At 33.0% G+C, this 18,122-nt stretch overlaps 1 protein-coding gene across 1 annotated transcript; it reads right to left on the bottom strand.

The window, feature by feature from the left end:
* Positions 1-11,020: 11,020 nt before the first annotated feature.
* On the bottom strand, positions 11,021-16,142 carry LOC128173101 (apolipoprotein D-like). Its single transcript, XM_052838825.1, has 5 exons — positions 15,983-16,142; positions 15,492-15,622; positions 13,661-13,746; positions 12,793-12,894; positions 11,021-11,319 (listed from the first exon to the last, which is right to left on the bottom strand). The coding sequence occupies exons 1-5, from the start codon at positions 16,106-16,108 to the stop codon at positions 11,168-11,170; spliced, it is 597 nt and encodes a 198-aa protein (XP_052694785.1). The 5' UTR covers positions 16,109-16,142; the 3' UTR covers positions 11,021-11,167.
* Positions 16,143-18,122: the final 1,980 nt, after the last annotated feature.

The raw sequence follows: 18,122 nt of genomic DNA, 5'->3' as shown, positions 1-18,122 counted from the left end.
ATCCTCTGCTTGGTTGTTACATCCTTGTGAAAGAGAGCAATTTTGTTACCTACGATTATGCAAAGCAGCGTTGTGCAAATGATGGAGGAGCACTTCTTTTGATTGACTCAAAGGAGAAGTTAGCTGAAATTCAAATAGTGTTAGGTAATTTTTTTTCTTTGATGATTTAATTTCTGGTATTGATTTAAAGATTTGACTACAAAGTATAGTTCAAAATAAACGCTGAGAATAAAATGACATCTGTTAAATAAACATTTTTTTACTGACAGCGTTTTCGAAACAAATCTTAAGTAGACGTAGCCTTTCAGGAATTTGTGTCAATCAAAGCTGTTTTATTGGAACAATTAAAACAACTTCTATACTTATCTAAAAGATTTCAAATTATGTGTCCCTTTTACACTTTTAGTATTTATACGTTTCCTGTGAAATTGCACCATCTCACAATCTATAATAAATGCTTCTAATTATTTTTATTTTGATATTAAAACAATTGTTAATATTTCTCTAACCATTTATCCCTTTATCTAAAGAATCAGAAGATGATATTGTTTATTTATCACAACGGCGTTGTTATACACAGTGTATGACAGAAACAATGTAATACACAGTGTATGACAGAAACAATGTAATACACAGTGTATGACAGAAACAATGTAATACACAGTGTATGACAGAAACAATGTAATACACAGTGTATGACAGAAACAATGTAATACACAGTGTATGACAGAAACAATGTAATACACAGTGTATGACAGAAACAATGTAATACACAGTGTATGACAGAAACAATGTAATACACAGTGTATGACAGAAACAATGTGCTGTCTCACACCGCATAAAAATCATCAAAGATCAAAGAGGTGGGCAAAAATTGGATTTTTTAAGATAAGCACTGAACATTTTAATTTAAGGACATCACAGCAAAACTTTTTCATTCTGGAAAGTGACTTATTTGTCAGATGAGTGTGGATAGTATTCAAATATGATCTGTGGTATTGTATGCACCGATGTGAACCGGGGAATTTCGTTACCTGAAAAATGTCTTGTTCTACTACCCAAATTTAAATATTTGATCTTCCAGATGAGAAGGGTATGGATTATATTATCATCCAAGGCTCAAGGAGTCCTGGCTCCGATGTCTGGATGACTGATGATGGGATCCCTCTGTCCTTTCCTACGGATCTTTACGATGATGTGAATCCTGACAATACAGTGCTAGTGTTAAGTCTAACAGAAAATGAATACGGTGATGAAGGTTTTTATTTTTATGCTGTATCTCCAGAGAACACTTATTTTGAAAAATATGCTTGTGAAATTGAGAACTAAGTCCCATTCAATAAATAATAAATCGATGAGACTTTTATCTTTTATTTTTAAGCTTTAGTATTTTAATACGCATCGGCGGCCAGGACAGTTGGTTATTTTAAGTGTGTAAAAAAAACAGCAAGATTTAGAAATACCAGTATAGTTAATATTGAAATTCTTTATACATTTTGGAAAATTCATGAAAACGAAACGTGCAAGTACGATGAAATCATTTCAGTCATGGAGATAATGTTCGTGGGTAAGCAACATTGTCGTTGCTTTCTGAATCGTGAGGACATAATTTTGTTGTTTGGTAGTTTGGTATAACTTTGATAAAAAAAAAATACAAATGCTTGTTTAAACGTTGGTGGGGATATCAATTCGTTGACAAAGATTACAAGCAAAAGCCACAAAAAAGGGGTTTCCTATGAATGATAAGAATACCACGGTGTCTAATGCAATGCACAAAGACGGCGTGACATTTATGCAAGTAAGTATTGTATTCACGCTATTTGCACGCGTATTACTTATAGAGTAACCTGTGACAATATAAAATAAAAATTGACCCGCCTGGAAATTAAATTATCAAAATAAACTGTGTTTGAAAACGGTTAGGATACAGTTTCTGGAACAGTGTATGCTTGAGTTGCAAAAGTTCATGCATACATATGAAGTTTACAACCAAGTAAAATGACCTAATTGGAGTACGTTGTGATGAAAACATCAGGACTGAGTTACGACGCGCCGCAGGGGAGGAATTTAAACAAGAGGTCTAAGGGTCAACGCCACAGGATACTTAAGTAAACAAGAGGCCTTCGGGCACCACTGGGGACTTATTTAATCAAGAGGCCAAAAGACACAACGCCACATGGAACTAATTTTAACCGGATCTTATTTGTTTAATTCCTCCAATATTTTGAGTAGCGATTTTTTGTAAAATTGTAAATCTTGCGAGATTTTTGTTATATAGAGTTTAAGGTTTGACAATACATAAACAATGTAAAATAAAAATTAATGAAACTCACTTTCTGACTTCACATCTCAAGGTCTAAAAGCTAGCGATTTTTTTTTTCAATTATATAAAATTAATGGTATAAGCCTCTGGATGAGATATTGTGCATAATGGCAAGATCTAAAGAGGATAATAGTAAAGACATTTAAGCTTTACTGAAGATAACGGAGCTTAAACAGTGTGATCACGAAATATTTTTACTTAACACAATGTTTACGTAACACAAATATATCGAACATTGAAAATGAGATTTTTTGACTTTAATTTTAATTTTCTTTAGTAGAAGAACCTCTGATAAAATCGATATAAATCACATTTACAGAGCAAGTCTTAAAAGTTTGTACCTGAACTCGTTTTGTCAACAACAAGTTAATGTAGTGTCGATTAATATTCCATATTATGAGTATAATTGCTATCAGATGTTTCACATTGGTTGATCACACCTCTGTTTTCTTTTTATGTTCGACAAACAAACACTTAATTGTTTTAACAATTGTTATTTACACTAATTAACTTTTCTTTCCATAATATTTTTCTTTAAAAATGTAATATATGTTTTTTATTCGAATATCCTGAAAATATTTAATTAACCTCTTGTTATAAAGCCTTCAGAAAAAAAACACAGTGAAAACATACCGTGCAGTACTCAAATAATCAAGATGTTGACATATTTAAAACAATTAAACACATTGATGATAGACATGATTAATCGCAATGAAAACATTCTACATCATTCTACTAATGACAAAAAAGCTTACTTTTACAATAAAAGAACAGCTGTGTAAAGAGATAAGTTCTGTATAATACGGCTATGTAGGCCATGCTTACATAGAAATAATTACATGTTTAAACTATAATCAAAGCTCATTTTCTAGGTAACTTCCTGTCTTCCATCCCCTTTAAAGTTTGCCCAACCAACTTAAACATACCTGACCTATACTTTTAAAACAAAGAAATACATCTCTTTTTAATTGCGCCACAATTATTACAACACGTATTTTATTTTCGTAACTGCAGCAGTATATGCAAAAAAATATATAAAGCGCGTCACTCATTTTGTGTGCACAAAGAATTTATGAAAGTTAGTTATGAAACTATACTTCAATAAATAATGACTCAATGCTCAAGTACATGGGATTCAACTTAAAGGGGCGTGGTTACGATTTTGACCTAAAATTATTTCTCCGATTTTAATGTTAAGAATGCTTCAATAAGGCATTTTTAACAGGCAACCAAAATTTAAATGACATTCGTAGTTACTTGCGAGTTACAGAGCTTAAAATTCTTTGTTATGTAAACAAAGCTTTTGTTAACATTTTAATGTTTAACTAAAAATTCCAGTTTTAGACAAAAAAAAAATAATGTGTTAAACGTTAGAAGCTGTTTATTTTTGCTTAAAATGGATAAGATTGTAGACAAATCAGTTTTAAAAAGATTTTAACTGGTATACTGAACATATGTTAGCAAAAATAGGGCACGAACCTTGTTTACATTACGAAGAGTTGTGAGCCCTGTATCTTGCTCATAACTGTACGACTGACTCTTGAAATTAATTTGATCATTAGAATTGCATTCCTAAAGCCTTGTAAATAATAAAAACAGAAAAATAAAATTTGACCAAAATAGTGAGCATTCCCCTTTAAATTGTTAGTTGATAAAGTTGATATTTATGATATCCCAGGTTATAATCATACACTTAACCATTCCCTGTATGTTTTTGTAGTCGAAAATCTGATATAAAAAAAAACCACACAGTAAATAGCGTTTTAGGTTAAGATAATGACATTCCTTGCGATTGCGAATTGCATGATGATCTCTTGTCGTCTTACCCCTGTAGATTCTTCCTTTTTTTTTTCTTTGGTCGGTCTATCCTTATTGTATTTTTTGTTTATTACAATGTTTATTTACATTTCAAATCACAGGGCGTATTGCCTTTCTTATTACAAATAAAAGCTACGACAGTTTATAATTCAATTTGACTACTCATGGCAGTAAGCTTATATGTGTTCTGATTTTTGTTGCGTGTTTATTTTTATCCCCTACATCCATTTATTTTATACAGGCTTGTGCTCTTGATTATCGGTTATTCAGGTAATTTTTTGTGTCGAATTTAATATTCTTTTAGAACCGTTTTAAGAAGAGCTTGGACTTTTGGGAGGTCACCTCTGGCAGCGGTTAATAGAACTCTTTTTTTACAAGCCCCCTATAGTGCCCCATGCTCTCGGTTCTTGTGTTTTCATTATTATGTATGTTATAGCTAATTCTACTTTATGTTAACCTAATTTATAAGCCACACATTTTACTACTTCAGCATTCAATTTCCATAAACTACATCCATATTTGATCTGTTTTCAATTACATAATTTGGCAACTGCATCTTCATCAGACGGGACAAGTCTGATTTCATATTATCTCCTGTTTCTAAATTAACAATGTGCTGACAAATGTTACTGCGCGTGCATAACATGTAGGTCTGATGGATAATTTGTAAACATCCCAACCTCCTTTCGAATGCATGCATTGTTGTGTCAACGATCTTACACACATGGTATTTGGCGACATTCTATATAGTTCTTATAGATTCGAATTACATTTAAAAAGTAAGAATCGATAAAAAAAATTGTACTTTATTGAACATGATCTAAGCTCTAAATTTCAAAAGCAAAAAAGGAAAGATACATGTTGCGTGATCTATGGCTGCGATAACGTAAGAACCGCCAGGGTTAAACATTATGAGAGAAGAGCTAAGACTATTCATGTTAAAATTGAAATTTGAAGGAAGATAGGGCAGAAAGTTGCCATCATTAGTCTTCCAAACAGAGGAACTAGAACTCCAAGAGTATTGAATAGGAATAGCTATAGCACCTCTTTCAACTAAAAGAACAATTTTTTTTAAAAAGACAAAAAGCAAATATCACAATATTTCCAGATAAATTCTTTTATAAAAGAAAAATAATTAATTTTTTGCTGGTGTTAAGCCAAAGTAAAGATGCAATTTAATGGTCTTAACTAACATGAACAAAAATCGATCAGGGAATCATTTTAGTTGTTTATGTTTATAACGAATACAACATTGGATCTAACTTAACTATATAATCGTAAAAAGACCAGCGTGCACAGAGAGAAATCAATTCCTAATACATGTATACAGCAGTATCTGGTCAAAGATAGGAGTAACATCTGATAAAATATCAAAATAAAGATTAACAACATCATTCATTATAAAATATGGGTGAAATTTCACGAAGAAAAAGACAGATACATGCTAGAAGTGTTTGTAATAATTGTAATTTAGACTTTTTATTTAATTTAGAAGCGAGTGCTCCAATAAAAAAAACCAGACTCAAAATTCTGAAAGGCTGAGTTTGCCTAAAGATTTTTTTTTTAAAGTGCCTAGGAAAATAACAGTGCATATATTTACTAAAGTAATTTTGATTTCAGCTCCAATTTTCAACAAAACTAAGTAATCATTCCATCCATGTCAAATATCAAAATTTTAAAAGAAACTCGCCCATTAAATTGGATAATTCACCCCCCCCCCCTACGCTGCCTTGCATTATTGTAGGTAATTCCATCGCTCTTCTCCACAATGATATAACATCATTCACGGTTTGTTATAATTGTCATTTTTTTTTCATCCAAGTAGAGGATTACTATAACATGCGATGTGACGCGATTCTAAGGAAAAAATATAAATATACACCTATAAAGTCCTTTTCAATTACCTTTTCAAAATAAAATATGAATTAAATAGAACATTAAAAGCCATTCACTGTAAGCATTTAAACACTTGCATTGGAGGTTCGGCACGCATAGTCACCAATTTTTCTCAAGTTTTAATATGATTCATATTACCATATACCTATTATATAAAACACCAACAGTATGTCTTTTGAAAAAAACAATATGTGAAGTTTTACATATACAATAAATTGAGAGTGTTTGTAATATTGGTTTACAAATTATCGAATCTAGTCAAGATATATAAACAATCGTTACCATGGAAACATGATAAACAATTTCGTTCAATTCTATGTCTTTGTATCTCATTTCATTATGTAATGATTACCAAATTTTGATAAAAAAAAGGAGGGCATATTTTATCAAACTTATGTTTTTAGCTCACCTGAGCTGAAAGCTTTTTGTAGGGCGTTTGTCTCTGTCTGTCCATCCATCTGTGAACTTTCCACATTTTAGCTTTTTCTCTAGAACCACTAAGCCAGTTCAAGCCAAACTTAGCACAAATCATCCAGTTTAGGGGGTTCAAATTTGTTAGAATTAGGGTAACACCCTCTTTCGGGGGGGGGGGGGGTGATAAGGAACTAAATTTCAGCTACGATCTCATCATTTGACCTTGAAATGTGTTTAAGGTAACTGCACACTTTTTACATGAAAAGTTCTGTTTATGAGAAGTATGAGCCAGAAAGAGCTTAAGGAGGGTGTATACGCTTAGAATTGTTTTTTAGAGTAATCTGATATGAACTTCATTAGATGGACAGATGTTTGGATGATAAATGTACAGACAAACAGATGACTATAGGTCATATTCAAAGCACGACCCTTATCTATAATTAATATGTTTTACGGTGTGACCGTTGGGGCGAGCGCAGAAGGAGTCCCACATCTGTCATCATTGTTAAATGCAACCCGTGGACTAACCCAAACCAAAAAACTTTGGCTTTGTCTCGAAAACTTTTACCACCGCAAGGAACCGGAAGATATCAAACTTTTATTCCAATGGTCCCTTCCTAGGTTTATACACTTAAACAAAAAACTACCACTGAGCATTAATAAAATGTTAAACGCGGCCATGTTAAGGCTTCCCGATGTGATATGTAGAAAGTCACTTGTCTGTACTTCATACAATATGACGTCATAATTAACTTTGACGTCACGATCTGCATTCCTGTCGATAGTTCTCAGGGAATGTATCTTAACGTTAAAAGTGAATTATATCAAACCAGTATAATACCGCATGTTTCCTTTATATAGATGCTGCAGTTAATTCTAGACGTACAGAATTCATTCATATTAAAAACCAGTATCAAATAATCGGCAGTTTTAATGCTTCGTTTTAAGTAAAAGACTATTTATAAACTAGTGGTTTGGAGACTCTCCCTGCTACGTGTAAACAACTGAATGAAGAAATTTTAATGCATGTAAAACCAGCTTGGCGCAGGTGAAAGATCAACACAATTTTAGAATATTTTACGTAAAATTGGTAGAGAATATAAGTACCAATGTGAATCGTGCTGCGGAAACCTACGGATTTACCCCAATATTTTGTAAATCGCTTTTGATTAGTAAAAATGTGCATTATTTTGATGATTTTGTGGAATGTTTCAACAATATCTTCTATAAACGAAATATCTATTTCTTTCCCAAGCAAGAACTTCAAAGTTTATGACTTAACAAAGGATTTTTCTTAAAAATATGCATGATTTAATGTCATTAATCACCTGCGCCGATGCGTTTTAACTAGATCATTTGCAATATTACGATTCGCCTGTCACGTGATTACGAAGTACATATGACGTCACAAAAATGCATCAAATATAATGTTTAACATCGATGTCAATAAATGTAACATAGATTTAAAGAAATACTCCCGGTAAAATTATTTTTGCCATGATTCAAATAATATCGTTTTCCAGCCGTATTTTAGCATCGGGACGCCTTAACAATGCTGCGAACAGACTTATTAAAATATTTTGATAAACACAAAGCCGGTTTTTAAATTTTTTTTATCTCTTCTTTACCTTTTAATAATGATCATTAAAATCAATAAATTGTGTGTCTGTGTTATTTCTCATTTTGTTCCTTGTTGTTACCGGTGTTTTAGTTTTCCTCTGTGACATCAATTTTGTTTTTAATCTTTTTAATTTTTGTACGCTATACGTTGTAGACATGTTCCCTCCCCCTTTTTTAAGTGTGTGATATCCAATATTATTGAAAGGTTTGACCACATATGTTGCATATAACAAATACATGTAGATATTTTAACAGTTTAATTTTTTTCTTTTATTTATTCATTACAAAATGACGTGGCTACACGTAGATCTAATAATGATTAGACTTTTCTTTTTTAATAAGTTTTTGTCACCTACCTAACGTATACAATGATTGGATCAATATGACAATAAATTTAGCATGGAACTTGCATGTGTATTTACTGAGCAAAAAAAAAAATCATTAAAACAAAACTAATCAGCCAAAGAGTCACCGTTAATAGTGAGCGCAGTATCAGTATTAACGGTGACTCCCTACTGTGTACTTCCTACACGTTACATTCAGTACAGATGCTTGATCCACCTCTAAATGTATCGCGGGAATATAAAACGCCAGATCACTGTGACGTCATACTTAACTTTTTGCGCTCGACAGTTTTCGTAAATTGTCGGACAAATTCGGGGAAGGAAATGACGTCATAGGTACAGTTTTTTACATAAGCATATGTGTTGTTTACTTTAATGTTTTTAAAAGGATTTTTTATTGTTAAATGAAAATGTTGTATGCGATTTACAGGTAAGAATTTTCCTTAGAAACGCTTCCTGTTCCGCCAAGTTGCTATGCACCGCAAAGGATCACTGGGATAGTAGAACGTTTTCACGCGGGTCCACAAAATTTTCTTTGAACAATGTGCAGATTTCAACTCGAATTTCCTCCGTTCGTACACGTTGTCTATGGAGCTCGCTACGCGAGCGGCGCTTCGCGCCGCCTCGCTGCGCTCGCTATTAAGGATTTGTTAGCATTTTTTAAAAATGTTCCAAAAATTCATTTGGCCGAAAAAGTTAAAACTTGTGTGGAAGCATCCTTAGGTAGCGTAGACTCAAGGTCGTTCAAATCATGATCTCTGGGGGTAGGGTGGGGCCACATTCAGAGGGGGGGGGGTGGATTTTTCACATAGGAATAAATGAAAAAATAATTTAAAATACTCTTCTCTAAGAAAAAATAAGTTTGACGTTTAACATGAGAATATATGCAGAAAATTTTTAAAGATCTTTTTTAAACAAGATATACTCAACTAGATTGTCAAGATACATTGTTCTGCTTTCATGCTAGAGTTGCTAAGGTAAGCAATGAGGCGCTAAGGCATTTTGCTTGTCTAACTGATTGCTATGGTTTTATATGGTAAGAAAGATCATAATGCTACATGTACATGTATTCATTCAGTGTGAAAAAAAAAACAGCTGACCTCTTCCTTGATGTTAAATTTTCATTCAAAGAATTTAATGATTGAGGTAACAAAACATATTATGCAAATTATTACTCATATTAGTTATAAATAGTATTCTAATATAGATAATCATGAAATCCTTTGCCATCTTTTTTGTCAATTCCTCAAGTTATTGCTGCAACACTAATAAAATCATACATCTGTATTTTTTTTTTTAATTATAACTTTAATGAATTTAAAAAAAAATCCATAAAGATGAGAATGCTGAAATTAATCAATTTTTAAAATCAAGTGTATATAGACATATATGTTAAAAATATACTAGTAATCATGCAGATGTACTTGTAAGTAATGATCCATGTGTTGATTGATTATATACTATGTTTATGAATGCTTGAATTTTTCTTAGCTGCAAAAGAAAAATAAGAGTACTTTTAATTATAAATATTTTGGTCAGAATCCAAATTGTTGTAGTTTTCATTTCTCTCTTGCTTAAAATGCCAATTCACTCACTCAAACAACTTGAATTTTTAATTCATGGATGAATCCATACGCTTATAACCAAACAGTTTGAAGAAAAGTTTAAAGAACTCTTAAAAACTTGTCTGGAAGCTGCTACTCACCATATGTGGTTATTTTTCAGTGACCAGATATACACTTTTAATACCAAATAAGTCCTAGGAATATAACTTTATTTGAAATACTCTCTGTTCAACTTAGATCAACGTATTTACATGGCTGCTAATTTCATTCCTTATTTCCTGTTTAACTGTAATCAAGGATCATGAAATTTCAAATTATCTTTTTAAAAACTTACAAAAATACAATTCCTGCAGTCTACAAATGCAGAGAATTTTTAAACATTTTCATCCAAATAGCTAGTTTGTATTTAATGTTATTTTTACATTCCCAATGCATAATATTTCATTCCTTTCATTGTTTCATACAAATTAACAGTTTTGGCTGAATCAGAATGGCTCATTTATATAGAACTTAGCATAGGAGTTATGCATGAAATATAATTTCTCAGCAGAAAAAAATATTACTTTCATCAAGTAAGCTATGAATTCATTACTTATCCAAAATGTCATAAATTTAATGCTGATTTCACAAGTTTATCATAATTATAAATCTTAAGGTATGTGAACTTAAAAAGATAATAAAAGTAAATTAAGGTAACTCCTAACAATGTCCGAGCTTTGTTTACCAAAAAAAGAATTTGAAACCCTATAATTTGCTTATAGCTCAATATTTGTCTTTCAAATTTTGACGAGGCATTAAGAATACCCAAATTAATTAATCTATACATTAGAAATGAAAAAATAAAATCTAAAGATTTTTTTAGATAAAATCGTGTCTAAGTTCCTTTCATCCTCTTTTATTTAACCTTCGTATGGGTATAGGGCAATATACACGTAAAAACTAATGACAATTAAACTTTACCAACTGACTGATACAACATCAAAGTTCAAACATACCACAGCAAAGACATTCAAGATTGTCTATACAAAACAAAAAATTAATGTGAAGCGATTCCATTTTTATGACACTCTAACATCCAGGAATGTTAGTACATTCGGAACTGCCGGAAAAGCCCGAGAAGTTGCAATTATGGACAATCATTCAACAAGTGGGATGAAGAACAGCATGTACTAGTGGACGAGTGAGACTCAATAATATAAGGCAGGCGAAAAGCATTGTCTGAAGCTGGTCCTGATGAAGTTCCTGGGATTTATTCCGTATTTCCTGAGGAAGCCGTACAACCGCCCGAGTACTCGTCTGCTGGGATTTCTTGGTTCCCGGAGAAGAATGTACGCGTTTTCTGTTGAAAGTAAAACAAGTATTCCTTTTAAGGGAATGATCGGCAATAATGATATATAGATAGCTAGAAGCAATCAACATGATCAGTTTGATGTAAAAAAAAATTAAAAAATACTGTATTCTATCAAATTATAGAATATTTATTCTGAATCAGTACACCATAATTTCATCATTATAAACCGTCAACAAATTTAATTTTGAAATAAATTTGGGGAAAGCCGTACGTAAACTCCTTGTCTTGTTTTATATTTTTAACGTCATTATTAAATGTTAATGTCTCTTCTTAAGAACACTAGGTAGGGCTCTTCAAAGAGCAATAACACGTATACACAGAAAGAGTTGTATTAAAATAATTTAATGCGACTGAAAAAATTGAATGTCATCAGTATGGTAACTTGCTATTGAGGTCGCATTATAACGTAACCTTGTTAATAAACCAAGAAGTCTTCCTAGCTTCTATTATGAAACATCAAAAGATCGAGGTCAGTTCAAGGAGCATCTTCTTATAATCGAAGTCAGTTCATCGAGGTCATCTGCATTACTGAATGAACCTTTCGATCGATATTCTTACGCGTGAGACAAAATGTGCATTCTTGAATTAACAGGTCGAATTCTATTTAATGAATGTTTGCATCTCTTAAGGTAAACAAATGGAAATAAAACTGAGTAAAATGTTATCTAAATACTAAACCAAAGCTTCAAGTCTTATAAGAACTACTTATGCAAGCGGAATGTGTGCGCAAGTGGAAGCATTTGCCGGATGCCTCCTATGGTCACATTAGTTATCGGCAGAAGCCGATCACAAAAATAAAGGATCAAATCATTTGAATACAAGGAAAGATTAATGAAAATCTAATGGTGATTCATTGAGTTTTAAAGTCCCGTAGTTATTTACTGACTTTGCTTGACCTCATGATTGCAAAACAAAAGTCATGCAATACTTGTGTGATGTAATTTTCTTGTACATGTACCCTTCGTAAAATTCCAAGGCGCGAACGACACTGTGGTAAGGGTACCATATAAGTTGTGAAATACAAGCATCTGGGTTACCCGCGTGAATGAGATTCTGGATATAGGGTTTTTTCGGCACATATTGTTTTTGTTTCGCCCCTCTTCACTTACAACTCAAAATATAATACCGTTTTGAATTTTCCTAGACAGAGTTGTTAACAAAAGATAATTTGAGACACTTTAATTCGTCCTGTCTAATATATTCGCCCGCTGAAAAAGGGCGAAATCGCAAAAAAGGGCGAATATTTCCTATGAAAAGTATTATAAAGTATGTCAAGCAGATTATTACACCCGACTTAATCACTTAAGCCTCGTGTTAGCATTTTTTTCGACACCCCTCAAAAGACATTTAACACCCCCCGGTATAATCGTTACCACTGGGATATTTCCGTAAACGCTAACGAAGAATTTATGTTGAGTTACGGAATTTGACGAATTTGTTCGGAATGAACGATGTACGTACCGGATTTGTTCTGTCCTTGCTGTCTACATGAATAGACAATGGCGTAGTGGATGTAGTCCGTCTTGACCACCCAGTAGTTCCCGTTAGGATCAACAGGCTGGACTAAAAGTGTTAAAATGTAAATTATAAGTATACAAGTACTAATAGTACTAGTATATCAGCAGAATAGATAAGATCAATAATAGTTTATGCTGTACTGAATTAAATAGCACACACGAAGTCTACAAAACTGCCTTTTTGAAGATCAGGCACGTCGCATCAGGGGGGGGGGGGGGGGGGGGCACGGGGGGCCTGCCCCCCCCCCCCCCCCCCCCACTTTTTCTCGCAGCAACAAATTTTTTAAGATTTACATATAAAAAAATGAATTATAATGGAGTTGCCCCCCCCCCCCCACTTTTTTTGAAGTTAGTAAAAAATTTATATGAAAAAAAGGAAATGAGTAGTCAAATTGAATATTACACCCCCCCCCCCCCCACCGGATTAGGAATTTCATGATTTGGAGGGAATAAAATTTTGGTAGGGAAGGATTTTTTTTTGGAAGTATAGTTGGTTCCCCCCCTCCCCCCCCCCCCCCCCCCCCCCAACGGATAAGGATTTTGAAGATTTTTGGAAACTTTAAATTTCCCTTTTTTTCCGTTTGGTGGTAAAGATTTTTTGGATGGGTCTGCCCCCCCCCCCCCCCACTTTCAAAAACGATGCTACGTGCCTGAAGATGCATGTACAGAGTACTGCATTAGCAGATTAGATATGATCAATCATAGCTTATGCTGTACTAGCACAAATGAACTCTACAAAATTGCCCTTTTGAAGATACGGGCATATACATAAACCATATATTTAATAGGTGTTAGATATCATGTATACTTACATGGGGAGAATGTGACGGAAAGTCTCGCGGGATCTCGTGGATCCACGGGTCTAGCCACGCCTTCTATGCTTACTGGTTCCCCTGTCCTAAAAAGAAAACCTTCGGGTTATACATGATAATTACAAATTAACAATTTACATCTAAGGTCTAAGAACTCGGGGAGCATCGCCCTCATCCTTTTTAAATTAAATATTCGCATTCGTGCTGATTTTATCTCACTACAATCTCTGTTAATTCATTTGCTCTCTCCCCCCCTCTCTCTCTCTCTCTCTCTCTCTCTCTCTCTCTCTCTCTCTCTCTCTCTCTCTCTCTCTCTCTCTCTCTGTGCCGCATTTACCGCTACATAATACAAGCATATGCTGTGAAATTGGGTATTTTGTAAATTTTGTAAAAAAAAATTTGAACAAAACCTATGAATCTAAACATGGTTTTATTAGATTATGCATCAATTCTGTACAGTTTCGGACATTCAAAAAGAACTTTCAAAACTCTATGAGCACCCCGCGGCATAATTTATTTAGCGTTTTTTTTCATTATTTGCACTAAAAAAAACTATATGCATATCAAAAAGTAGACAACTACTTGCATTTTAAGTAATTTAATTCCCATAACGGCAGATTTGTACTATACATAGTGCAAATATATCTTTATGTATGTAGATTTTAACGCACTTTTATTATTGCAGCTGGTTCTTCAAACAAATTGACATTCCATCTATCAACAAAAAGGGACTTGTGTGGATAGAAAGAAGACTTAATAAAGAGCGGACGATTGGCCTTTTGGCCTTCAGCCATTGTTGTAATTTATGGAAATGACAAGTAAATGGGTGTGATGTATGTGATGTATGAATAGTCATCAATCTACATCAACTCTACATGGCGGTACGTGAAATATATCTCATTCCTTTGAATTTGCGTTTTTATAGCAGGCTTTAAACAGTGTCTTTTTTCTAGTCCTAATTCCGTCACCGATGAATAGTGGGGGGGGGGGGGTAAAAAATATATTTTAGATATTAAATATTCCTATCAGGCAATGTTTCACTAATTGTATGTGGTTGAAGCACTTCTATAAACATAAATAGTTCAGCGGAAAATATGTAAATCATATATTTACATATGTATACATGTATGCATGTTCAAAATTTTATGCGCACATTATTAACCCACCCCGATTTTCTAATGCGAACAGGTTGTAATTGGGTTTTTTTTTTTTAAATAAACATAGAATAAACTTTTTAAAAATAGAATATAAAAACTTATTAATGTCAACATTAGTATGTATGGAACAAAAACAATAAATTATCCAAAAAAAAAAAAAAGATTAAACTCTAGACGTTCAACTTTGCAATATATATACACTGTAAATAGTTACATTTTCTTGCCGAAATAAACAGAGAATGAGAGGTGTTGTGTATATCAATAGCCGCTCTATCCCAAACATTTCTGCAAACCCTTCATTAACATCTTATGATTTAACTCAATTTAATTTAATTTCATTTAAATTGTAAATAAATGAAAAATATGCATCATGAAAAAATAATTACACAATCTTCTATATTATAAACTTTTTTTTCTTTGCAAAGACGTTATCGACCATGCGCTGATATCACTATACTACGGTCATTGGTTCAAACCCCGCCAGAGAAGAAAAAAAATGATTTTTCTACCCCCCCCCCCCCCCCTTTTTTTTTTAATAAAGGGAGAGGAAGAGTGGTAATACCGCCAGTGGTATATGGAAAAACCTTTTCTTATTTGCCTTTTGCATAGTTTTTTTTTTTTTTTTGGGGGGGGGGGGTGTTGCTGGATTGATGAGGGATGTGACCTTGACCTACCTTTCGTTGACCCCGGTGTTCTCCACCTTGATGGTCCCGTCATTGTTGTTGGTGTAGGTGGCCTGAGAACACGTTACCCCGTCCTGAGCCGCCAGGAAGAAGCGCTCAAACTCGTACCATACCCCGACATACTGCAGGAAGGCAAGAAGTAACAGTGGAGATCTAGAGATACTGTCCGTGCTTAAGGAGGCTAGATGGGCTGATCTTCCTTAAACTTTTCATATGAATTTTTCAGTTGATAGTGTTTTTTTTCTTTATTTATTTATTTTTAGTAACAGTCGTGATTTATAAAATCAAAAATCCATATCAAGAAATAAACGAACGCTAGATTACTAATGACCCCCTTGGGCTAACATCCGTGCCAACGAGAGATATTGATATAAGTTATAGAACTTGTTAACAATCGTTGTAAAATAAATAAAGTTCAGTTTTGTTTTGTTTTAGATTATCAATGAAGAATAAAGTGACCTTCTTTTTTTCTATTAACTTACGTGCCTGACGTTAAATGGTCTGACGGTAGGGATGTTCGGGCATACCCCGGGACTCGTCACTTGTCCATGCGTTACCGACGAAAAAACCAGAGATATCACGAAAAGGACTGCCACGGAAAGATCCATAGTGCGGACGTACTGTCGCCAAATGTCACTCTGTATAAACTACCGGAAAGTCTGACTCTGGTTTGTATATATATACAATGCATGTCCATTGGGGCCCCGGGGGGAGAAATAACATTTGGCCTGTCAGTATTTATACAAGTATATATTAGTATAATAAACCAATTGTTCGTTTTCTTTTAATCTTTTTTATTAACTTTTATACCGGAATTATAGACCAAAAAAAAAATGAAAAAGGTTGGTAAATACAAAGGGTCTACATATAAAACCTTTAATGTGAGGCAAATTAAGGTATTGCTTATTTTTTTTTTATTACATTTTAAATGATTATCATAAACATACAATTTTACGTAACTTGTTTTTTTTTTAATTCACGTGTTTTTTATTCATGCATATTTTTTCGCACGTGCCGCATTATTTACCATGCAGCTGAAGACGATTCATTACACACGTGTTTTGTAACCCACATTAATTTTACAAAGATGGTTTGACCTTTTTCCAGCACAATTTTAAATTCTTAAACCTTTACTCTTGCCACCGCAAATCACCTTCGTAAAGTTCAAGACTTAAAGAACTGTTTCATTTTGTCCGATTTTAAAGCTGTTGAAGTTTGACAGAGACACAAAAAGTGAAGCATCGTTGATGCTTTTTGCATTACAGAAGATACATCAAGTTCTAAATCTTACACTCCAAAATCTTGCGTTAAAGGGCAAGAACAGAAATTAAGATCAAAATAGTGTTTTAAAATGTTTTTTACACAATATTTCCACAGCATTTGTTAAATAAATGTTTACTTTTCGATGCAAAATTGAAATATGTGGGCTGAAACTTGACAAAGCTTTGACCATGTTTGCAATTTCATATCGATAATATCGAAACTAGATGTATATATCTGTTTAATTGTGATCCATCCATGACTACTTCATGATAGCATGCCAAGTTTAATTTTAAATCACTTAAAGGGGCATGGTCACGATTTTGGTGAAAAAAATATTTTTTACGATTTTTATCTTTATAATACTTCAATAAAGCATTTTTAATAGGCAACCAAAATTTGATTGTCATTTGTTGAGTTATAAGCGAGTTACAGAGCTTACAATTCCTCGCTATGTAAACAAAACTTTTGTTTACATTTTGAATGTTGAAGTGAAAATTCCAGTTTTAGACCTAAAATGAATGTGTGAATCGTTAAGAACTGTTTATTAATGCTTAAAAAGAATAAGAATATAGACAAATCATCTAGAAAAAGATTTTTTACTGGTATATTGAACCTATGTAAACAAAAACAGGGCACGAGCCTTGTTTACATGACGAAGAATTGTGAGCCCTGTATCTTGCTTTAAACTCATCGACGGGCACCCAAATCTCATTTGATTATTTGAAACGCATTCATAAAGCATTGTAAATAATAAAAACAGAAAAATAAAATTTGACCAAAATCGTGACCATGCCCCTTTAAGAAATAAACTGAATAAAGATAAATATGTTCCATTCAAATGAACATTCTTCAAATAAAATACTCAATCTACACTCCCTACTTTTTTTTCGGTTATTTTCCAGATTTTGTATGAAAAATTTAATGCGGCACGATTTACAAGACGAATTTCATCAATTATGTAAGAATTGTCCAAATAAATCGTAAAATGTATTTACTCCACTCCTCGGCTTTTTTCTTCCGACTAATAGACGAAAAGTGTACGGTATCAATATATACACATTGTATGATCAATATACGATTGTATTTATACTGTTTTTACAATTTGTACAATATTGCGACACATCGATCCCACATGCACATCACTGATTGGCGAGCTTGTGTGGGGCTACAGTTGTAATCTATTTCATGACTGTTAATTCCTATATTAGTAATGTTAGTTATATTAAAATATATTAGTAATGTTGGAAAATCGTGAAATAAAACATATTTAAATAAAAATAAAATTCAAAATAATTTGAAAAAGTGACAAAATGTTTATCGGCAGCGTAAAAACATCAAAGAAATAACTCGAAGCCATAC

This window comes from Crassostrea angulata, chromosome 2 (genome assembly GCF_025612915.1).
Source record: "Crassostrea angulata isolate pt1a10 chromosome 2, ASM2561291v2, whole genome shotgun sequence".
Lineage (NCBI taxonomy): Eukaryota > Metazoa > Mollusca > Bivalvia > Ostreida > Ostreidae > Magallana > Magallana angulata.
Note: the sequence above shows the minus strand (reverse complement) of the source record. Positions and strands in the feature narration are given on the sequence as shown.

What these genes read in the sequence shown, in the direction of transcription:
- LOC128173101 (XM_052838825.1), bottom strand. Translation starts at nt 16,108, where the DNA reads ATGGATCTTTCCGTGGCAGTCCTTTTCGTGATATCTCTGGTTTTTTCG. An exon ending in AACACCGGGGTCAACGAAAG is followed by an intron (nt 13,747 to 15,491) that starts GTAGGTCAAGGT and finishes TTTTCTTTTTAG; the next exon opens with GACAGGGGAACCAGTAAGCA. An exon ending in TTCCGTCACATTCTCCCCAT is followed by an intron (nt 12,895 to 13,660) that starts GTAAGTATACAT and finishes TAACACTTTTAG; the next exon opens with TCCAGCCTGTTGATCCTAAC.